This window comes from Mya arenaria, chromosome 7, assembly GCF_026914265.1.
Source record: "Mya arenaria isolate MELC-2E11 chromosome 7, ASM2691426v1".
NCBI lineage: Eukaryota > Metazoa > Mollusca > Bivalvia > Myida > Myidae > Mya > Mya arenaria.
This window is the reverse complement of record NC_069128.1, coordinates 35,226,995-35,251,459: the sequence shown is the minus strand read 5'-3', so window position 1 is coordinate 35,251,459 and position 24,465 is coordinate 35,226,995. Positions and strand designations below refer to the sequence as shown.

The following is a 24,465-nucleotide window of genomic DNA, read 5'->3' as shown; positions in this document are numbered from 1 at the left end:
GTTTACATACATGACATTGACCTTCATTGCCAATATCGGAAAATGACAGAACTGAGAAGTGAAAATGAAACTTAAGACAACAGGGTGAAATGACCAAGTATTTATTTATTATAATGATGGTGTATTTACTTTTTGATGAATGTCGAAGGAATCATGTTGATGAAATTTTACAAAATGGATTCATTTGTTTTTTTGTTCAATTGCAAACAAGTCTGACTATTTGGAAATTGGAATCAATTAAAAATAGTAATATATTCATTCCATTCTCTCCATGAGTCTGAAAGTCATAATTTTTAATAGGCAGCAGATTTTGTATCCAATTTAATAGGAAAAATGAAGATAAGCCCATTAAATTGTCTCTGATTTTTTTAAGGACTTGTTAATCAAACAATTGACTATTTCAAGGAGTTAAAACAAGGGATTAAAAATTTAAGGTGTTAACATAGTCAGTGCATATTTTGTTAAAAATGCCAGTGTTATTCATTACAGTATTATATAAATTATATCCTTTGTAATTATTTATGAAGAATTTCCCAATTTTGCCAAAATTGACGCGAAAATTCCCAATCTCATAGGTATAGGTCATATCCCCAAAATACCGAAAAAAAAACACCTAAATATATTCAAAATGATGATCCAGATTTAGCAAATGAACTCCTCAAACTTTAACATTTTCTGATGCAGTTTTGTACTATCATTTGAATGTTACTGAATAATGGTTCAGATCACCTGTTTTCATAAAATACAATACTATTTTATTTCTTAAATGCTATCATTATTGTCTTTGAAGGTGCTGAACCATGTTGCCAAGATGTGCACTACCACTACCCATGGGATTTTCCCCAGCAAGTCCATTATCAACATCATGCGCAACAAGTCGGGCCGATATATTTCGCCAGGCCATAGAAGTGTTAAGTGTTTGGCATGTGTACCGAAGGTTCAGGTATATTTTTATGTATGTCACTCTGAATAAAACAAGTAGTAACAGAATAAGACAGATCTTATACCATATATATGTACCTTTAAAAATTGTATTTTCAAGTCAGAATTAAATTTGTAGCTTGGATTTTTTTATGTTGTCAGCTTTGCATTCTTTTTCAAAAACTTTTAATTTGGCCAAACTTAGAAATCCTTTCAAAATATTATATTAAACAAGTAAAACATTCTTGATCTTAGTTTTATGCCGGTCGGGACGAGTGCGACTGTCGAGAGTTGTCAAAATAGGAGGTCGCGGGAGTTGTCGGGTCGCTGAGGAGATTTGTTCCCGAAAATGGGAGCTTCACTGACTGAGCTGAATAATGAAGATGAAATTTGTTTGAAAATCAAGTCCTTTATATATTTTGAAAGCAAACACACACATATATATATATATATATATATATATCAATAAACACAAAGTACAAATAGATGTTACAAATACTTAAACTAATTTGGGGAAATTAGCATACAACTCGCTTTTAAAAATGCATGTGAAAGGTTAACTGGTTGACAACATTTCATATTACAATTAGTTTAATTTAATAATTGTTTGTTTAATAACTTTAATAAAATGAACTTTATAAATACTTGCAAACAGAAATAACATCTGTACATTTCTCAGTGAGTTCATATTTTAAGACAAATAATTGAATAACATAATTTCCACATAATTCAAACTTGTTATTATATGAATATAACTTCTAAATGTTTTAACAATAAATTCACAAAATATTAAAACTATTATATTTAAAAGTACTTTGATAAAATAAATTGAGTTAAACACAAAAAAGTAATATATAAAAATAATGACAACATACCTGAATAATGAAGATGAAGTTTATTTGAAAATCAAGTCCTTTATGATTTTCAGGACACAGGCTTCATCTTAAATACTAAGTTTTTAACAATATGATACAGATCTCAGATTTGATAAGCATCATTAAATCATTAAACTTGTCAGTACAAAAATTCTAAAATTGAAGCTGAGTATCCTGAGGGATTGTGCTACCGTTTTGAAGAAAAATATATGATAGGTTGACATCAATTAAGGTAATTAAAGGAAACCACTTAGCCTAAGGTGGCCAAATTATTAAACTTAAAAACAAGTTAAGAATCTAAAAAGATATTTATAAACTGCCAAAAATATTATACAGGCTGCAGGCATTAATATGTTTACATGATGTATAGACATGCAAAGTTCGAAAAGGAGTTTTAGTCATAATAGTTATTCTTAAACTATATCTAAATAAGTAATTCTGAGTTAAACAAAATACACATATTATCCAAATAAAAACAAATATTTGTAATTACAATTATCATTTTTACATAAATTTATATTTAATGTAGCAAAAATGTGGGGCATAATATTAGCTTTAATTATAAAGATGAATTTTAATTAAAAATATAGATCTGTAAAAGTTATACAGCCATCTGTTAGTGTCATTTTGGGATATCTACTTTATCTTCTTGCTGACTATTTCAGTAAAATTTTATTATTATTTGTGAAATCATTTAAAGGGGCTATACAATAACTTTGATGAAATAGCTAAAAAAAGAAGAAAATTGTTGAAAACTGACAAAAACTTGGTATTGATGTGTACAATGCATTGAAACTAACTAACTGAAGTACCACATAGTTTACAATTTATTTATTTTTCAGTTTTTTCGTATTTTACCAATAAAAAAGATTTCTAGGTTTGTATACCTAGTAGAATTCATTTTTATGTGTGAATGGCTTGTCGATGTTATCACGTGATATTACCAAATTAGGTATAAAGCTTAAATATTCCAAAGGTTTAGAGTAAGCTTTCGTAGCACAGTGGATACAACACTGGACTGCAATTTTGGCGACTCCAGATCAAACATTTATATTTTGGTATTTTTTTTACAATTATGATATCAAAATGTTAAACATTTTATTAAATAATTGTCCTGAGATTCATTACAGAAAAAAACATTTTTTGGTGCCAATCTGGTGTATAGTCCCTTTAACAATGATAACATTATTTATACAGGAAAGCAGACATTTTATCTGGTGGACGAGGCCGAATTGGCGGGGAAAGGAAGTGACAGTGTTGTGAGCATGGCCCACCACTACTTTCAGCACAATGGCGTCGGTGAAAAACATGCTGAGGTATTTAGTGCTTTAAAACAATAACCCATTAAAATTATCTATAGAATATTTAATGGATTGAGGGTTCTAATAGCCTATGCAAACTTCATCCTTATTGCTGAGAAGAGATTATGAGAATTAAATAATTGGATTTAGTTGTAGTTCGCGTTTTTTCTATGCTTCCAGTGTTGTAATCATTAGAATGACAACATTGATGGAATTTTATATGTGTATAATAATAATTTTTAAAAATACAGGAACTATTTATTTTTTATAAAATTTGGTCAGTTTTGTTTGACATTTGATGAACATTTTTACCGTGGGTTCAGAAAACTGATATTGCCTCCTTCAGCACTTTGGACTTTTGGTCGCTTCAGACGATTTATCTTTATAGAAAGGTATATTTCCCAACGTCCATTTGCCAAATAAGCATTTGGAAGAGTTGAAAACATATAAATCCCGATTTAATCTGAAGAAAACATGACGTAACATTTCGTGTCAAATATGTTACGTCTTGAATCACTTGGTTTTTTGACAACAACAGACATGTATAATTCACTTTAGTGACCTGTTTTTAATTTTACCGAGGTCAGGTGTTCATTTGATGAAAACAATAGTTTCCATAAATACGTACAAAACGTGTATTGATCGACCGAAATATTTTGCCTAAAGTCTTGTCTCAAATGTTACGTCACAAATTATTCAGATTTTGTTCACGTACACAGCCCTTTGTGTATTTCCACAAACTTTAACTGTGTGGCATATAGCTAATACCGCGACAGAAAAGTAGCACCGAACGCGCGCATTGATACTGTGTAGTATATCCGATTTACAGTCAAAACGTCCTATGGTCAAAACGTCCTATGGTCAAAACGTCCCCATTTTGGTCAAAACGTCCCCAGTGCCTAGTCAAAACGTCCCCAAGAACGTCATTGTTGGTTCAGACAGCTTGTCCGAAGACGCATCACTCCAAGATGGCGGAACAAGCAAAGCATGGGAAAGTGTTGTCGTGGAAGTTACGTCCTAACAGATTTGAGGTGGGCTTATTTCATTCAGTTTCATGACATTAATTGATGCATCTTGTATATTTCGCCTGTACGGGTGCACAAACTAATGATTTGTCTCAATTGTCTTGAGGTTTAAAACATTCCAATTCACGCTCGTTCAGTTCAAATGTGTTGTAAAGATCGATCTGAAGCTGGTATTTTGGTGTCTTATGTTACGTCTACGAAGTATTTTGGTGTCTTATGTTACTTCTATAAAGTCATTGTGTTTACATCGGTACACGCTGTATTTTAAGCAGTCATAAGTCGCAATTTTGCATTTATATTTCTGAGTAAATTTTAACCAGATAATTGGGAATTTCTTAAAAAATGTCTGTTGTCACAGTCTGCTCTTATAATTTACACGAATACGTAACGGCGACACCATTCATTACCGATTTTGACATTTGGGTAAAAGAGTCCCAAGTTACTTCCAAATAATTTTGAAAAGCATTTTAAGTCTCTAGTGCTAGTAAGAAAGAATGTATAAACATGTTATGTACCTGTGTTACGCAATAATCAAGAGACATATACGAAAAATAAGCCTCAAATAGCTCATATTACTGCCACAAAAGTATATAACTTTACTCTTTGATGTGCGCCTTTGTGTCCAGTTACATCTGGATGTAAAGTCCTAAAACCGATTGTATGCTTCAAAACTCGGCATGGTTTGCTTTGTTTTTCTGCATAAAAAACAACTTTTTATGTGACAAAGCATTACAAATTATAATAAAGCAAATGTTTACAACAGGAAAGGGTTCCATTTATAGTGGAATGTCATCGTTACATCACCAATTTTTTAAATAAATTGAAGGCTCATTACTTTTTTTGTGTGAAGTGCTTTATTTGAATCTTCTAAGGTATTTTAGAAGTGACAAAAACAAATGCAGTTAGCATGTAAAAGAACTTACTAAACTATTGATCAAAACAAATTTTTTATGTGGACACCAAACAATTTGTGATGTAACAAATCAAGCTGGACAGTGAATTCTTCCTCAAATAGCTTTAAAAAGAAAAAAAGAATGTATTAAATTTTCCAGGTTTATTTCGATAATGCTGTCGGCCAAAACAAGAACAATGCTGTGCTTTGGTATGCCATGTGGCGTGTAATGACAGGTCAGTTTTCTAATCTGTTAATAATTGTTTGTCTGGTTTTTTAGGACAAATGCATTGAGCTGCTTTTGAAGTCAATCACATTATTGATACCTGCGATTTGTGCTCTAGTTTAATAGGATGCAGAACTGGATAAAGTTAAAGCGTAGTTGGCAGTCATTTGATATAAGGAATATGTTAATCAAATAAACATATAAGTAAACACTCCATTATTGTAAGATTTATATGTATTGAGTTTTTTATTATACCCTAGTTAAAATCATTTGCTAAGTTTATCTTTTGTGAATATAGATGAGTTTTATTTACACTAAATCTTCCAACAATTTTCAGGACTGCATGAGAGTGTAACGCTAAACACTATGTTGGTTGGGCACACCAAATTTGCTCCTGACTGTCACTTCGGTATCTTGCGATGCTGTAATGCCGAGAATCTTCAAGAAATTGCCCACACTGTATCCGCCTCTTCGAAGTCAAGCCACAACATCCCACAGTTGATTAATGACCCTCAGCAGCCAGTCACATTTCACAGTTGGAAATCATGTTTAGATACATATTACAAAACTGAATATTACCAAATACCACCATTTCTATGTATCAAAACATAAACCAGGAGTTGTAGTATGCAAAGAGTTTGTAGATTCCTCAGAAAATTGAAGCTAACCTTTTGAGGATGAGTCCAGATTGTGGTGTTTTGCCTGAACTAAAGCGCACACCATGCCTAGATGCTGCACGTCAATGGTACCTAATCATGATTCTATTGGTCCATTCTTTAGATCTGAGTCATCAAGATCTGCAGTATGCCCTAAACCAACTCTGTGTAAAGTCAAAGTTGATATCGACAAAAATAACACACAGAAAGGCAGTAAACGCAAACATAGCCTTCTGTGTTAATTCAATGTGGACTGGTTAAATCTAATGCTGCACAGATCTGTTTGTCAAACCAGTCTGGAAGTATACTTATGTCATAAATGGCATTTTAAGCAAGTGTAATAAATCGTAATATGACATCATAATAATGAATGGTGTTGAAAATGTGAACGCTTTTTAGTATCGATTAATGTGTTTAGCGCTGTAAATACTCACATTAGTAGGATTGATATGAATATTATATCACAGGAGAGAAAATGCAAAATAACTTATTGGAATTGTTTACTTAGATTGTTATAGGCTTGCCAAGTCCCTTTATATTAGTTGGACAGAAAACACTTGTTTAATCAACTTTGTATTGAACAACTTGATTAATATCCTCTACATCTAAAGACTAACACAATTAAGATCTATGTATCTCTGCCATCTGAAACATGAGAAAGAATATTTGCTTTTTTGTGTATTACTAATATTATTGATTGGTTGCATTGCATTGTGCAAGTGTTTTTCATTACCAAATCATTGCAAACTACAACTCTGTTTTTTTAGCAAATGAAAGAGACCGTGCAGATTTTTTCTTAATCACTTGCTAGGCCTTTAGCATTACCAAAATGTGACTTGACAATTTAAGAAGATGCATTTTTTATAGTTATTACTTCAGTTGAAAATGACATCTCGATGAATTAACTATTGTCATTTACTCATTTGTTGGTGAAATGTTGATTGTAAATCAAATGTTTGTGGAAAATTTGAAAAAATGAGGAAAAATGGCATTATTACATGTAACCATAGCAACAGACTGTTGTTTCCATAGTTCTTTTATGTCATTTTGTACATATAATGAGCAATGTGTACTCATAATTTCTATAAGTTTATGTGTTAGCTATAACAGACAGTTATCTCGACATGGATACTGTATTTAAAAAATAAGAACATTTTTAGTGGACATTGTTTTCCAACTGGTTTATGTGTAACAGAATGATCCATATCTTTTGATTTCTTTGTTCATAAATGACTTCAAACTTAAGTTTTTATATCTTAGATACTTGGTATCATTTACATGCCAATAACTTAAAACGGATTGTATATTGAGAACACATTTTTTGTTGCAGTCTTTAAACATGATTGGAAATAGCATTTTCATTAGTAACCATAGCAACCGATTTTTGCTTTGACCTTTGTGGCCAACTTATTTGTCATTATTGACATAAGCAATGTGTACTTGCTATTTTAATTTTGAAATTTATGTAACTCTAGTAAAGATAAGTCAAATATTTAAATATCTTATAATGGATATTGTATTCAAAATTAGAACAGTTTTGTTCAAATTGTTTTTAGCCCGGTGTTTCAAAATGTTTCATATGTGTTTTAACTTTTGTGGAATTTGACGTAAAACTTCTGATTTAATTTCTGAAAATACTTAGTATCATAAATATGTCAATATTTGTTCTTATAAATAATTTTATTAAGATAATTCTTTTTTATGCAGACTGTCAAAAATGATTGGTTAAATAGCATTTTAATAAGTAACCATAGCAACTGAATTTTGCTGTGACCTTTGTTGTAAGTTTCTTTATCATTATGGACATAAGCGATGTATACTTGTTATTTTCCTTTTGTAGTGTATGTGATACTAGTAAAGATAGTTTTATATTTTAATATTTTGACTTGTATACTTCATTCAAAATAAGAATTCAAATTGTGTTTAAGCCCTCTGTTACAAAATGTTCCATATCCATTGTGTGTTTTTTAATTTGACTTACAACTTCAAATTTTATTTCTGCAACTGCTTGGTATCATAAAAATGTCAATAACTTAAAACACAACTTTATGAATAACATTTTTTTTTGAGAAACATGTAGAAAATGAGTGAAAATGGCATTATCAATAGTTACCATAGCAACCAAATGCAGTTATGAACTTTTTGTTAACTTTTGTAATCAAACGATGAGTGCTTATTGTTTCTATGCTAAAACTTATATGTTACATGTAAATAATCCTTGACAGGATACTAATCTGACATGAATATTTCATTCTAAATAAACACATAAGACCTCACATGTTGTTCATTTCTACACCTGTGTAACGAAAAAGTACTAAAAAAAATTACATTTTGTGAATTTTGACTCGAAACTTTGGATTTTTGTTCTAGAAATACTTGGCATCATAAAGGTTACAATATCTCAAAATGTCATTTTTGGGCCAGAATGATCATATTCCCATTCCCATCCACATAATAAATTATATTGATAAGCTCTAGGTTAAGTTTGAATCTTGGTAATGTGTGATCAAAAACTAGGTCACCAGGTCAAATTGAAGGAAAAGCTTGTTTACACTCTAGAGGTCACATTTATGACTGTATCTTCATGAAAATTAGTCAGAATGTTTATATTAATAATTTCTAAGTCAAGTTTGAATCCTGGTCATGTTTGGTCAAAAACTAGGTCATTAGGTCAAATCATAGGAAAAGCTTGTTAGCACTCTAGAAGTCATGTTTATGACCATATGTTCATGTAACTTGATCAGAATGTTATTCTTGATGATCTTTAGGTAGAGTTTGAAACTGGGTAATCAGAGGTCAAAAACCAGGCCACTAGGTCAAATCATAGAAAGACTTGTATACACTGTAGAGGTAACATTCTCTCTTTGATCACCATGAAACTATGTCAGAATGTTTGTGTTTATGAAGTCTTGGTCAAATTTGAAACTGGGTTACCCGAGTTCAAAAACTAGGTCAAGAAGTCAAATCATAAAAAAACATTGTTAAAACACTGTTGAGCAAAAAAAACATTGTTAAAACACTGTTGAGCCCATATTTTCTACTTTATCTATATGAAACCTGGTCAGAATGTACTTATTTATTTATTTACAGCAAGATAAGGTTTGCAACTGGGTCATCCGTGATATTAAATTTAAAAAAAACATCCGTGATGGTGACAACTTGGTCACTAGGAAGGATCTAAATAATATATTTTTTAATTCTCGCAGGTAAAAATGTTTTAATTTCATACCTCATGATTATATTTTGATGTGAATGAGATGTGAAACCCAAATGTTTAGTCCTGTTTGGCACCATATAATCTGAATTAGTATGCGGTAAAGCCCATATAACCAATTCACCATCTTACTTTAACTTCAATAATCTAAAGTAGCTGAAATGAAGATGATCCTTTAAAATTGTGGTCTAAGACTGATAGAAAAGAGTTTTGTCACAATTGCCCTCACCCTGAAAACACTTATTTCACACTTGAATTGGATCAGGTGAGCGATACAGGGCCTTCTGGGCCTCTTGTCATAGTTATACCAAATCAAATTTGGAAATATGAAGATAAAATTGTATAGATATTAGAGTAAATCTTCTATTTAAATTTCATATAAAATTAATAAAAATCATTTATGTTTTGTTGTTTGTTTCGAGACTGAAAGCAAAATTATGAACAAATCTGTCAGAAATAAAATGTCTATGCCAACAACATTTGGCCCATACAATATTCTGGTTATCATCCAACAACATTTGGCCCATACAATATTCTGGTTATCAGCCAACAACATTTGGCCCATACAATATTCTGGTTATCAGCCAACAACATTTGGCCCATACAATATTCTGGTTATCAGCCAACAACATTTGGCCCATACAATATTCTGGTTATCAGCCAACAACATTTGGCCCATACAATATTCTGGTTATCAGCCAACAACATTTGGCCCATACAATATTCTGGTTATCAACCAACAACATTTAGCCCATACAATATTCTGGTTATCAGCCAACAACATTTGGCCTATACAATATTCTGGTTATCAGCCAACAACAGTTGGCCCATACAATATTCTGGTTATCAGCCAATTGGACCATTTTCAAACCCTGTGTAAAAAAGAGCTGGCCTAAAGATGAAGGGCAAAACAAAATATCCAGTTTGCTACAAAACATGTTCCATTGACCTTACTTTTAACCATTAAAACAGAATGCATTTGATTAAGGTACAGAGGCTTTATTCACCAACAAATATTTCCTGGTGCTTACCATGATGAAAATTCAAAAACATTTGTATCTTGTTAAATGTAATTTATTAAGTGGATGTTCAATATTGATTTTGCATACAAGCAATGTTTTTGTATGTATACCTTTTAGAGTTCAATGGGGAAGGTTATTGCTAAAAAAATGTTAAGCTTAATTACAAAAGTGACTCTCAATTTGAATTTAAATGGTCCATATTCAAACTAGATCCATAATCAATAAATGAGCATGTAGTATTTCAAGACATAAACACCATTTGAAGTCGAAAAAAATAACTCTTCAATTGCAATAAAAAATAAAATAGCTCTGTAAAGAAACGGATCTGAAAACGCTGTTAATGCAAACATTTAGCCAATCCATACATAGAATTAAACACTTGAAAATATTTGCTTTCTATCTTAATTGTTGTTTTCTTGGAATGGATTACTTGACAAATCAAGACTTCCAAGACATAACATTGAAATCAAAGTATGAGTCTTGAAATAAAGAGAATAACTCGTATCAAGGAATAAATGTGCTGATATTTGAGGCATCAAACATGTTATATACAAGTCATCTTGTCTGTATAAGGTCTTAAATTTTATGAAGTCTTGAACAGTTAATAAAATTACTTCAATGCTACAAAATGTAAATATAGCCCCTGGAGATTTTTCAAGAGGTCAACATCTTTAATTGCAAGTTTGAATGTCTTGTACAATACATTAAAAGTAATCATACAGTTTCATATGATATTGCTTTCCAGATGACTTCAATCCACGAAGCCTTCTCAAAGAAAGGGAATGGGCCCTATTGCACCTTGTTTAACGTCAAGGTGGTGTCACATGGGGAGGTGGTTACATACCGGCCAGAACAGAGAGGACAGAAAGTCTCAGGTGGTGGCATTCAGTGATGGCATTGACTGCATCTTGGCCTAGGTCAAGACGGCAGTTAATTTCCTAAGTGCGAGTCAGGGGCTTCATTAGCGTTCGTGACTGCAGGAATTAAAGTGCCACCCCTGGAATTCCACAGCCATTGGGGATGCGCTATGAATCCACAAGCTGCTGCAGCAGTGCCTTTGGACAAAGCACTTCAATCACCCCAAAAGACCAGGGTCTCCGTTTCAGGGAAGAATATTCAGGTATGGAATATCCTGGATAGTGTTTGGAATCGGGCAGAAAATTACTATCAATAATCGGTTTCTGATGATCGATTATTTATCGATTTAATCAGTATTTAAATATCTTTGATCATCATATTTAAGACATACAGATACAGTACATGCACAAGCTTTAAGCACCAACGTTACCTTACATGGCTTACACTATTATTTAAACATTTCTTTGTATAAATTACATTATTTATTCAGAGCGCAACTATCCTTTAAGTGTTTACAAGTTATTATTACAGAACATGAGACCACAGGCTCTATTTTTTGTCTTACATTTCAATAATGTAAACATATACGTGTGTAAAGTAAACACAAAAAAAGATATCAATTTCTTTTTAATAATCAGTCAGTAACACATACTACAAGAAGTTGAATATTCTATATGTTTCAAAAAACAAACATTTTCTTTCAGAAAACTTAGAAAACTAAATTTTTACATGGTTAGAAGTAAACGGTAACATGTTTTAAAAGTCACTGTAAAACCACAAACCTGAGAAGATGAGAACCAATATTTTAGCAGTTAAATTACAAAGAAACTTTGTAATAATGTTTATGTAGTGACGTAATGACTTAATAAGAACAAGAATAGATAATTTAACATACAAACACCTTAACATTTCAACATAAACTAGCATTAGTAGACACAAAGCATATTTAAATGATGAGCATATTTTTTACTGGTAGTCGGTAGCGGTAACGTTCCATGTTTCTAAAATCGATTATTCAAATTTCACCACTGATTATTGCCGACGTAGGCCTTTCCGATCAATTGTCAATTATAATCACCACATTGTTTTTGTGTACCATTAAGGCCCTCTGAAAATATGCGCCTTAATCTCAAAATCTAATGTGCTCTTTGATTACAAGGACATGAACCTAAGGCAATGGGTATTTTGTTTAATTAAGCTACTTAATTGTATTTAGACAAACTACTGCTGGCGCCCCCTTTTTCACACCTTCTGGTCATGTGACCTCTAATGGGTTTTTCTGGGAGCCAATTTCTCACTTCATGCTAGTTATTACATGCGCGCTTATCAGACTGGACGCTTGCCATATGTTTAAATTAAACTTGTTTTCCACATTATAGAAGCAAGTAGAAATGTGCATCTTAAAGTTTATAAATGCAGACAACCGTGTTGCACAATGACATGAAATCACAATGTTTTCATCAAAAAATTGAATTGTTTGGAACGTTGGAAATTTGGTAAGATTATAGGAACATCATGAGCAGTTTCAGCAAAGTTAAAAAATGACCATATTTTAAATGGTCATACTTTCAGCCATAGTGGATGTATGAAAAAAATCAAATAAATTCAACAATTTTTAGAATCATTTGAGATACTACCAATCATGAAACTATGTAATGCACTTGCACTCTGTTATAGTTGTAAAGTCTGAAAAAAAATTGTATTTCCTTAACATTGCAGGAGGTGGCTGTCTGCACTGTTAAAGTGTGCGATGAAGATGTGGCCATAAAGGTCATCACTCTGGAAGCGGATTCTCAGAGGGCCAAGGTGACTCTATGGAGAGAGTCAGAAACATCAGATGTGAGGCCGGGTGACTTCATGACGATCACGGATGTGGTGACTTTAAACCACTATAAGGGGAAACCATCCCTTTCCACCACAAACAGATCAACACTGAAGGTAATTTTCGTCAACCATCTTACGATATGCATTTCTGCTGGCTTAAAGGGTGTGAATTGCATGTTTGGGTTTCGATTACCAAAATTTTACATATCTGCCATTAAATGTCATAAAAAGGCATACATATAATTTGTTGCAAATGAGCAGGATTAAATATATGCAAACCAATGAGATAGCTGGCAAAAAAATCAGGTCGTAGATTTTACTATTTCTGTTTGAAAAATTAATGTTTTATGGCTTAAACCATAACTTAACGGTTTAAGAATAATGTATAAAACATAATGTTTGAACTTAGATATAAAAACCTGCTGACAGAAGATGAGATGAGCAAAAGAGTACGGGAATCACGCCGCTTCTTAGCTCGGTACAAAAAGGAAGGAAAATCTTGAGAAGATAGTCACTTGTGGTGAATCCTCAGACTGTTTTATTACGACTCTGAGAAAAAACAGCAAAGCAGTCAATTGAAGACAACATGTTCCCCACATTCAAAGGAGGCACGATCATCCTGCTCAATAGGAAAGCAAATGTTCATTGTCTTCTTTGATGTGCCCGGTGTTATTCTACTCCATGCCTCTCCGCATCTGTGACGGGTGCTTACAATTCAAATGTAAAGTGATATATATAACAAAATTTATTTTTATCAATATTTAGTCTTGGTTAAATCTGCATAAAACAATGTTTCAAAAAGTTTATGATTAAAGAAATGGGATTGAATAAGTGTTTAATTATGATATTTGGTGAAGTACGCAAAACGCGACAAATGCATTATGTTATAAGCCTCAATTATGTTCTCTATTTAAGGTTTTGTGGCGTGACTTGTACAGGGTGATGGCATTAAAGAGACCAAAGGCGTTGCATGATAGGTGGATTCTCTACCAGGATAATGCACCAGCACATAGATCATAAGAGGCCCAGACTACCGCGACAATCAACTTGAAGCGGAGATCCTTCCCCGTCCCCTTATTCGCTGGACCTAGCACCATGCGATTTTGCCCTATTTCTGAAACTTAAATGCGAACTAAGGTAAACACTTTAATGACTTTCAGGAACTACAGAGTGACGCTCAGACACACCTGTATTCTTACTAGTCCCAGTGGTTCAGTGACATTTACCGGCATATTGTATGTATCATGTCATTTAAAGCTAAAATAGATATTATAGCTAGCTGATGTTTTGTTGAAATATGTTTAAATGTGTTCATTTTATTAAGCAATTCCACAAACTTCTGGCTATACCCTGATACAACTTTGTGAACATGTAGCTTGTCACTGGCAGTATGGAGATGTGTAGCAAGTTCCTTATTTTGGTTTAATTAATTTCATACATTAAATTATATAAACAAACAAATGTTGGCGTTCACCTCATATTTAATTTTTATCTCAGATGGAGGAAGTCAAATGCAGAGACAATTGGAGAAGTAGCTGCGACTGTGTCCAGGTGATCACGGACTGTGGTCATAACATTCCTCAACTTGTAGGTGATCCTGAGAAACCTTTTGAATTGTTCTGTATCTACAACAGTTTTTCAAATAAATGAAGAACATCTTGCAGTACCATTATTTTGCACTTGATGGTATGGTAACATGAAATATGTCATAAATATCTATCATTCAGCTAATCTTTATTATCATTCAATATCTTTTTTAAATTTCAAACAATGTTTCAAAGAATATACTCTGTTACATTTTGTCATTCAAATACACTGAGTCAAGAATTTCCCCACCTGTTAAATACCCTTGGGTATACTTTTGTTTCAATACCCTTGCATAAACTTTTGTTTCGTATATTAATTGAAGGTGTGTTTTTTTTCAATGTTAAAAAAAATCTTTCAAATTGTACATGATTTCAATCAAATTATACTTTCAGCAAACAGACCAGGCCTTGTGCAGTGTAGAGAGTTTGCTGCATCAGTTGTTGTAAAGTTTGCATTGCTGAAAAATAATGCAGTCGTCGTACCTGGACTCCCATCAAAGGTCTGCATCAAGGGCATGGTTGTTGAACGACAACATTTTAAGTAGACTTTAAAGTTCATAAAATCTGAGTTTAAATTTATATCATGGGGTCATGTGTTTTTTCTTTTGTTTTTGACTTCCCTTTTTATTTTTATTTTTGTTGCATATTTTATAATTTTATAATACATGGAGTATGCGGTGTTCAGATGAAAGCAGGGAAATGTTTAGCTTTTAACTCGCTATGTGAAATCTAAATGATAAAGGGAACAAAAACATTTCAATAATTTTCATGACTTTCGAATAATTTAGGCTAAGTTCGAAATTACGCTCCACTAAAATGTTTAAGTAGGATATTCTGTCCCAAAGGTTTCATAGAAAAAACGAAGTACGAAATTCCGTGTCACACAAATGTTAAAGTATATAAATACGCCCGTAATTTGTTAATGCCTGGAACTTTCAATATTTTTACGCCCAGAATCCACTAGAAACTTGTAGGGATATCGGGCGGAATATTGATTCGGGCGTCCATTCTCCAGGCGGAATTCACCGATTCCGTGCCAATTCCGCCCGGATTCCGCCCCTTTATTTTGTACGGGTATTTGCATGACAAAATAAGGGAATTCTGCCAAATGGACTTAATCAAGGACATAGTTTGCCCCAAACATTCTCAACCAAGGCAATACACACACAGCATACCCGATATTACATTTGAGAGCTATTTGTTTTGACAAGTGTCTGCTATTTGGAAATTAGTATCAGAAATAACATCATTATGGTCCTCATTGATTGAAATCTGTTTAAACTAATGATAGTCCCAATCTTGAAGTAGTCTGCAGTGTCATGCAAAACATGTACAGTTTTGAAATATGTATTAAGTCTTGCCAAGGAAACATTTTCCTTTGTTATTTACTGTTTTACTGTATCTAGTTAAGTAACTACATGACATATATATGGATACAGTACATTCAGTATGTGGCAATCTATAAATGTTTAAATTTGTTATAAGCCTAAGGTTTCCCAAGCATATTATCTTGAACTTTGAGAATTTTAAAACAGACATGAATTTCTAATCTGACAGCCTATACCTAACTAGTTTAAGAAATCTCTCAAGTATCTTTTATCTTTAATATGTTAGATATTATATTGCTTTATATTGTGGTTGTCATGGTAACATTTAATTTTTATTATGTACATAAATATTTTATTGTAATGTATCTTCCAGGAATGTCGTTAACAGACCACCTGTCCAGATCAAGACCGTGTAGTTCTTGGCCAGTGTAACAGTGTAACCCAGAAGGGAGACAAGTTCAAGCCGGGGTCGGTGCAGCATGTACATCCGCCTGTCTCTTCCAGATCTTTGACAGGGAAGGTTGCTAAAGAGGTAAACATACATATGTATGATGATGACTTTGTTCTATTACAGGTAAAGACACCGGCTTCCGCAGATATTTCACCTCTGCAAGAACTTTGGTAACACGGGCGAGAGATACAGTTCCTGCAAATGATCGAGTCGCCGCACTGAATGAGGATTACTTGGCACGTCGTGTAAATCAAAAGTGTGTGGCTCTCTGACCCGAGGAACTGAAAATGGAATTTGTGGTGAGTTACATCTGATGATGATATGATGATAATGTTGATGATGATGATGTTGATGATGATGATTTCAGTGGGACAACATTGCCATCCCAGAGGGATTCAATTGTAACGTCATTATCGTTGAGGACAGGCCGCTCCTCATCTTCGGAACCGTGCTTCACGTTGTGTATGTGAATGGAACATTCAAGTTACGTTGACATTGACTTGCTACAATATGTATATATAGTGTCATAGCTCAAATCTATTCTACAAAATCATAATAAAGTGGTAAACTTGAGTGATTTTAAATAGAACAAGAAGGGCATTTTCGTTGTGATCCGACACCTAAAAGTGAAAACCAGATTTTGGAATATCTCGGCTTATATGCAGTCTACAGTGATGAAATGTCACACAAAAGGTCCTTTGGGTATAGGAACTTAGTATCTAACAGGATTTTATCAAGGTTTGTGTAATTTAAATTTTATTTAAAATTTTGACATTTAATTTTTGTTAAGATTTGTCTGCCCCTGACTAAATGCTTAATTTCTTGGTCTTTGGACTGTTGTCAGACATGCATCTTCAAAACCTGACATTAGGGAATAGGACATATTTTTCTTATATTTTAGCCAGTTTAACTGCAATTTAAGTTGTATTTATCAATTATTCAGGTAAAAAATGACATCATTTCCATTTATGACCCGATAGATATTTGCTAATTTGCTTTATGTCATGCATAGGTTTATTGAAGAGTGTCATGGACAGCTGAAACTTTTCAGGACACAATATGCAAATTAAGAATATATTGTGTGGGCCGGCTTGGTGAACAAAACCACAAGATGGCTATGGTAAGTTGTGCCAAGATATCCTTGGGACCCCCCCCCCCTTCCCTCAGACACACAATACAATTTGTGTTTTGCTGATCATCCATTTGCCGATTTAGATGTTTTACCCAAACCAACAGGCCCAATGTTTAGGTTTAATCAATAATAGTCTTTATTTTAATGCATTTAAAGCATCTTCATTTTGGACTGTAAACAACATTTCTTTTTTAATTGCAGTTTCTGTTTGGGACATTAAAGTAAAGCCAGCAGCCGTCTACTAGACTGCATGATTCATCTCTTTATAACGGATGTCATAGCTTTCCAGGTAGGTGTGCATTAATTGATTGATTAATTGATTGATTGATTGATTGATTGAATGATTAATTGATTGATTGATTGATTGATTGATTGATTGATTAAGGGGGTTGTGTAAGTGATTACGTGTGAGGCCATAACTCGAAGACTGTTGGGCTGTAAAGGTGTGTGAGTGTGTTCATGCACTTTCACATTTTCCGTCTCAGTCAGCATACAGGCCCGTCTTCAGACATTCTGCCATGAATGTGGGGGTATTTAAAGTCATTTCTTACTTCCTGTGTTGATTTATTGGTGTTTCAGATTAAATTTACACTGCCATGTTACTGAGTAACTCTTTGAATTTGGGCCTCAATCATAAAGCTAGAGCTTGGCATATTCTTACAAATTTCTGCGAGATTTCCTCCCTTAAAAAATATGCTCGTCTCAAGTCTACGCTTTGTTAATTTTTTAACAGCTTTCTGATACTTTTTGAGATCTTTATGAGGCCACTTTCAAGTAACAAGATTCTCAGGGTGTGCACTGGGTGACAAAGGCTGCCCAGTAAAATGTTTTTCTTTTTTCTGGAGAGATATTTCTAGTGAATTGCCCAGTTGCAGTGGTGTTGACGCCACAGAACCAGCACAGCTCCATGACAGAGATACAATAATTGTTTCGGCATTGTTGTCAGTACTGCTGTTTTGGAGTCCTCCTAATTTTTGTGTGGAAATGTCATCTGGCACACTCAAAACTGCCTGTCTAGAGAGGCTTATTTTGTAGCCCTACAAACTTCAGATAAGCAATAAATTTGGGCTTCAAGATATCTATGCTCTTCAGTATAAGTTCATACTTAGTTTGAGCGAAACTCACAATTTCAGCATCAAAATCCAGGTTAAGATCCCAATCTGAGCCTTGTCACCTTCAATAGACTTAGGTTAAGATGTTCTTTAAGCTACAAACGTGTTCACTACCATTGACAGATAAGAATTTTCACAATTTGATCATGGATGCGTTATCCCAGATTTACCACCTCTTCTTGCAGATTCTGCCAAGGGCGTAGCTCTGGTGCACTGGGCCGATTTTCCAGCCATGTGGAATCTACATTTCCAGCTGAATTGGGACTTGGACTAATATCAGACTCCTTAGCAGCATGTGAGATTTTGAGTATTTATTTCCAGGCTGGTATTCTCAACCAGACTTCATTCCTTTAATCTTTCCTTTCCTCATTTTTTTTAAAAAAGTACCTCAAGTCTTTCAATGAAATCACAACTGTGACACCTTTGGAGACTAGATATAAATCAAGGAACCATAATGTGTAGTAAGCCTTTTGGGTGCCTTAAAATCAGATTAGTAAAAAGGATTCTCATGGTTTATAAGAGGCCTTGTGGACTTTACATTATTTACGAAGAGCAGATTAAAAATGTAAGAAGGGGGGAGGATACAGATGAGAGAGTAAAGAGTATTTCATTTCGTATATTTGTTTTTATTTGATCACCATTTTGAAGGAAATTATTGTATTTTTACAATTTATGCTAAAAATAGTTCAACTTTCATAACTTTTGCGTTTTTTTCATGATTCCAATTTAGAAATTTGCATTACTTTTTTTAATGAAAATTCCAAGTTTTTCTATAATAAAGCTCTTAAAATCACATTTTAATTGGTGTGAAGGGACCAAGTCAGGGATTAGGAACAAGTATGACACAAGCACTGTTACATGTTCTTTATTTCATGTGAATCTATATATTATCTATGGTGAAACATCAAATTTAGTCTGATCTCCATTTCTCAGAAAATGTAGCTGTCCGAGGGCCTATTCCACCAATGAGTATCACTGTCTTTAAATTGCTGTTGCGGTACAGTTTTAAATAGCAAAAGGAAAAAAGTGTATTTATTTCTGAGATACGCACTAAAAAGTTAGGAAAAGTAAAAGTTTTTAATATATAAAGAAAAGTAAAGTTTTGCATAAAGGTGTCGGCACACAACAAAATGCTCCCAGGACGAAATGATACAGAACCAGCCAAAAAATGCCTGACCGGTAACATGGGTAATATATGTGAATGCCAACATCGGGTAATTTGTTAGTATTTCAAGATTGTGTTTATGATTTGGGAAATCATATCCAAACTGAAGCATAATATTAGTAAGCTTGGTTAAGCTCATTTATACTGTTTGTTCAATTCCTGAAGGAATTTCTCTCATACTGTTTGACGTTTCTGGCCGAGGCTTTGAGATTTTATTATTTACTAATGAAACTGATGATTTGTCTGGGTCAATGGTCTGTTTGTGGATCTATTTGCAAATTATGTTTGCTCTTTTAAGTAAACATTACAGACAAAGCAAATTCTATAAGCAATAACAGAGAACTTACTATACGAGGTGCAGTCAAAAAGTTCCCGGACTGGTTATATATTGCACAATTTTGACGTCGGACTATGTCGATTCTTGTCACACATAAATCCTAACGAAATTTTTACATTTTGCTATAAAAATTAATAACATATTATCCATATTTTAATTGAAAAATATGTTTATTATAACATATAACCTACGCTACGGATCACTTTGAATTATTAACGACTACCAAATTGTCTTCACTGCTATTAACGCTAGATATGCAACATTTTGGTGCTGTTTTATCGGATAAATTTATATGACACCAACGGAAACATAAAAATTTATGAATCCGGAGGATGGATTAAGGAAATGTTCCAGGACGCTCGTTTTTGATTGGCACAAGCGTTTCCAGGACGGTCGTGACGACGTAAGTGACAATAAGAGAAGCGGTTGACAACAGGATAGTGGCAGTATCGACAGAGTGCAGCGCGTCATTTCCGAAGATCGACGGAAATCGATCGACGATATAGCAGATAGTGTTGGATTAAGCCATGGAAATGTATATAACATCTTGACAAAGGACTTGGGAATGAAAAAAGTATGCGCAAGATGGGTGCCACGCCTTTTGACAGAAGAAATGATGAAAACCAGGATAGAAGCATCTGAGAAATTTCTACAGCGCTGGAGAAAGGAGGGTGGTCGATTCTTAAGTAGTATCATAACCACGGATGAAACCTGGGTGAACTTTTATGACCCTGAAATGAAGAGGGAGTCAATGGTATGGAAAAGACGATCTTTGCCTCCTCCTAAAAAAGCGAGGCGATCCAAATCATCAAAGAAAATAATGTATATTTTCTTCATGGACAGCCAGGGAATGCTCCTGCAACATGCAGTACCTAGCGACCAGTCAGTCAATAAAGATTACCATCAAAAAGTAAGTTACATCAACATCAATTATGATCACAAGTACTATTATAAAATTTAATGTTTAATTCTTATTGATTCCAGGCATTTCGTTTAATATGATTTGGGTTCATATTGAGTATGTTTGTGACATTTTAGGTTGGGCAGAGACATCTCACGAACGCATTGAGAAAGAAACGTCCGGACTGCGAAATTGAAGATTTGATCTTTCATCAAGACAACGCTCCTGCACATCGGGCTGAAGACACGTTACTAACAATAGACTTTTTGGGCTATGAAAGACTGCAACATCCGCCGTATAGTCCCGACCTTGCGCCAATGGACTTTTGTGTGTTTCCGAGATTAAAGGCCGACTTACGAGGTCGCAGATTTAAAAGTGAAGATGAAATGAAATTTGCCGTCAGGTCGGCAATAAGAAGCTACGAAAAGGAGTGGTACGCAGATATTTTTGAGAAGTGGGTAGATCGACACAGAAAATGTATTGAATTTCAAGGGCAATACTTTGAAAAGCATTAACTAGCACACAAGAGCCTACGTTGACGTAATTACATTAATGAACGTTAACAGTACGTCATTTCCGTACGAAGTGATCCGTACGGTGTGAGATATGTTTATTTGCAGTGTAAAAAATGATTGTTTTATGTATGATTAAAAAGTAATTTATGTACAGTCCTCTAGAAAAATGTTTTTGCTTTATTTCGGTGCAATTTAATGTTTCCTAATAAAAAAACTGACAACAGTACAAAGGCAGTCCAGGAACTTTTTGACTGCACCTCGTACATGATGCAAAATGATATGTCTTATTAAATGTGCATCAGATATTCTGAATAACATCTAACTTTAACAATCACAGCAACACAAAGGTATCCTTTTTTTGAAGAAATATTGCTGCCTTTTATTATTCATTAATTGATACATGACTGAACTATCAATTGTTCATACAAATTCATTTATTCTGTTTTATACATTGAACTTGACATTTATCAAGGCAATAGAAATAAAACTTGTGCTGGTTGCTATTAAGATTAGAGCTAAAATACTTCCGTCATGCATTAAAAAACACCTAAATACACCCAAAATGCCTTAAAACACTAACTTATTGTTTATTTCTATAGGCATGCCGGTTGCTGAAGCCATGGAGGTGTTTCCAAGGACAATAACCTTTGCTGGTCAAAACATGGTCTAGACTATGGAATTCCATTCTTGCTCTCAGGCAAGGATTTACTGAGAAAGGAATACCGTCTCCATGTAAGAAGAAATTCTAAGCATGTCTGGTTTTGATTCTCTAAAAATGCATCATACTTAAACAGTAGTAGAATAAGCTGTGGCCTTTTCCCAGCGAGTAGTCACGCAATCTGAATCCACAAGATGTTTTCAGCTCTGAATCAAATATTTCAGAAAAATGAAGATTTTAGTCAACTCTGTAGTATCCAAGAGAGGCTACTACAGCTGTTGGATCATGATGAAGAACAGTGACGAGGGATCCATTCAATCTGCTTATTGCAGTTGCAAAGGAGGGTAATGGTCTAATTTACTAGGCAAACCTATTCCTGCCTCACAACTTGAGACTTCAATTATGGTGGAGCCCAGGTATATTTCATTTGTCTTTAGTTAATTTACTTTAAGATAAGTTCTATATTTAGCACCCACCATATGAAATTGAGTCAGAGGTAATAGGTGAACTAAATGTTTTCTAAAAATAACCAGGCTGTGTCTGTATTAGTGATGAGCACAGGCTAAGTGTAACCTATTTTGAGTTAATTTAAGAATTGGAAAAAATAATTTCTCCTGCATTGTATGTTTTTTGATAAACATGTGTGCACATAAATTATTTTTTCCAATACTTATATTAACCCAACATTATCTGCATGATACTACATGTACCAAAAAATGCAAAAAAAACCCTATTAACTGGAAACTGATGTACTGTGATTTTTGTAACATGTTTTAATGAAATATTAAAGGCTATAAAATATTAGATTAACATCCCTCACCCCTGTCTGAAACCCAATCAATAAGTTATATATATATTTATATATGTATAAATAGATGTATTTTTAAAGATGAAAATAAACTGCCAACAAGCCCCATCTTAAGACAATAACCTTAACATTTCATACTCTGGCCTTTTCTTACTTGCCTACAGTTAAGGTTTTTGTTTCCTGTTTGCAGCACACAGACAGCAATGCCACTGTATTCGCCATTGTCTGATGAGTATCCAGTGCCAGATCCTAACGATTTCCTTGAAAAAGTGAAAACTCTTCAACCAACAGCCTGCGGATTACGTGCCATGTATGACTGCTCATATAAAAAGAATTGTACTTCATCACCTCTGAGCGTCAAAACACCAATGGAAAGAGCTGAACAATTTATGAAGGAACATATATGTGAAAATTTATCTTGTAACTGTTCTAATATATTTATGTATTATTATCTTACTTATTCAGAGAATGAATGTGAGCAAATTGAACAATTAACAAGAGGTCAATCAAAAAATAATAACTGGCATCGGATGAGAAAAGGACTATTAACTGCATCCAATTTTCATAAAATTACACATTCAACTGATTTAAATCGAACAGCAATTGCGTTACAAAAAAATTCAGTGTTTGCAGAAAACTCTATTCCAGACTCCATATTATTTGGGCAGCGATTTGAAAATAAAGCCCGTGACATTTTTATAAAGACACATAGGTTTAAACATAAACATTGTTCTGTAAAAGTTCCTGGGCTAGTTGTTTCTAATGAAGACCCAATTTTAGCTTGTTCACCAGATGGAATAGTTGATTGCAAAATATGTGGGAAATTTTTGATTGAAATAAAGTGTATGTATAAATATAAGTGTTTTCACCCAAAAAATGCCTTGAAACTTTCAAATGTTTGTGTTGAAGATGAAAACAATAATTTAACATTGAGGCGTTCACATACATATTTTGACCAAGTACAAGGACAAATGGGAGTAACTGGCCTCACAAAATGTGTGTTGGTTGGGTACACACACGAAGGCATTTGTTCCATAACAGTTGACTTTGACGAGTCATTTTGGAATAATTCTAAAAATAAATTGTTTAAGTTTTACACTGATGCATACTTTCCACTTTTGAAAAACATATGCTGTACAAATTGAAGGACTAATGCCTTGTCTGTGTTCATCTCATGTAGACAGCATAACTGTTTTATTACAACTGTTGTTTAGAACATATGTTAAAAGAATTGTTGCTCTTGTGAGATCAATTTATATCTTTAAGGTATATGGTGCACAAATGGCATTCCTGTATTTTTCCATCCATTTGATATTGATGCCTTGTGATACCATTATTTTGGTATAATTTGTACACCAAGTATATTGCTTTCCTGATATTCAAACATGAAAACCATGAAAGGCAATATATCTACAATTACAATATTGCAATATGCTTTTTATGACAAATGTTACACACTGGCAAAGTTATTGTTAAATATTGTTTTGTTCTATATTTCAAATACAATTGGAGCAATCTTTAAATGAAAAAAATTCATATTTGTATTAATGTGTTATTGAATAACATATTCATATTGAAACATACAAGTCTCTCTGCATGAGCTTTTGTACCATAATTGATGTATAAATACCATTAAACATTGTTCGATGTTTGCATCT

At 33.5% G+C, this 24,465-nt stretch overlaps 2 protein-coding genes across 3 annotated transcripts; both read left to right on the top strand.

The window, feature by feature from the left end:
* Window positions 1-24,213, top strand: LOC128240184 (uncharacterized). Of its 2 annotated transcripts, XM_052956704.1 has the most exons (17): window positions 1-97; window positions 791-943; window positions 2,994-3,112; window positions 10,878-11,252; window positions 12,710-12,928; window positions 13,224-13,535; window positions 13,730-13,951; window positions 14,312-14,401; window positions 14,794-14,900; window positions 16,102-16,260; window positions 16,547-16,917; window positions 17,192-17,299; window positions 17,513-17,600; window positions 18,609-18,718; window positions 21,941-22,073; window positions 22,224-22,415; window positions 22,998-24,213. In XM_052956704.1, the coding sequence occupies exons 16-17, from the start codon at window positions 22,402-22,404 to the stop codon at window positions 23,950-23,952; spliced, it is 969 nt and encodes a 322-aa protein (XP_052812664.1). In that variant the 5' UTR covers window positions 1-97; window positions 791-943; window positions 2,994-3,112; window positions 10,878-11,252; window positions 12,710-12,928; window positions 13,224-13,535; window positions 13,730-13,951; window positions 14,312-14,401; window positions 14,794-14,900; window positions 16,102-16,260; window positions 16,547-16,917; window positions 17,192-17,299; window positions 17,513-17,600; window positions 18,609-18,718; window positions 21,941-22,073; window positions 22,224-22,401; the 3' UTR covers window positions 23,953-24,213. The 2 variants fall into 2 exon arrangements, with proteins under 2 accessions (XP_052812664.1, XP_052812665.1); XM_052956705.1 differs by lacking the exons at window positions 1-97; window positions 791-943; window positions 2,994-3,112; ... (10 more) ...; window positions 18,609-18,718; window positions 21,941-22,073 and having other exon boundaries at window positions 22,135-22,415.
* LOC128241097 (histone-lysine N-methyltransferase SETMAR-like) lies at window positions 20,539-22,011 on the top strand. Its single transcript, XM_052958076.1, has 3 exons — window positions 20,539-20,679; window positions 20,964-21,303; window positions 21,941-22,011. Exons 1-3 carry the CDS (start codon window positions 20,539-20,541, stop codon window positions 22,009-22,011), a joined length of 552 nt encoding a protein of 183 aa, XP_052814036.1.
* Window positions 24,214-24,465: the final 252 nt, after the last annotated feature.

Bases quoted from the DNA above. Each gene is read 5' to 3' on its own strand.
- LOC128241097 (XM_052958076.1), top strand. From the start codon at position 20,539: ATGATGAAAACCAGGATAGAAGCATCTGAGAAATTTCTACAGCGCTGG. The intron at 20,680-20,963 runs GTATGGAAAAGA...GTGACATTTTAG, and splicing joins AAATGAAGAGGGAGTCAATG to GTTGGGCAGAGACATCTCAC. The intron at 21,304-21,940 runs GTATTGAATTTC...TTATTTCTATAG, and splicing joins GGTAGATCGACACAGAAAAT to GCATGCCGGTTGCTGAAGCC.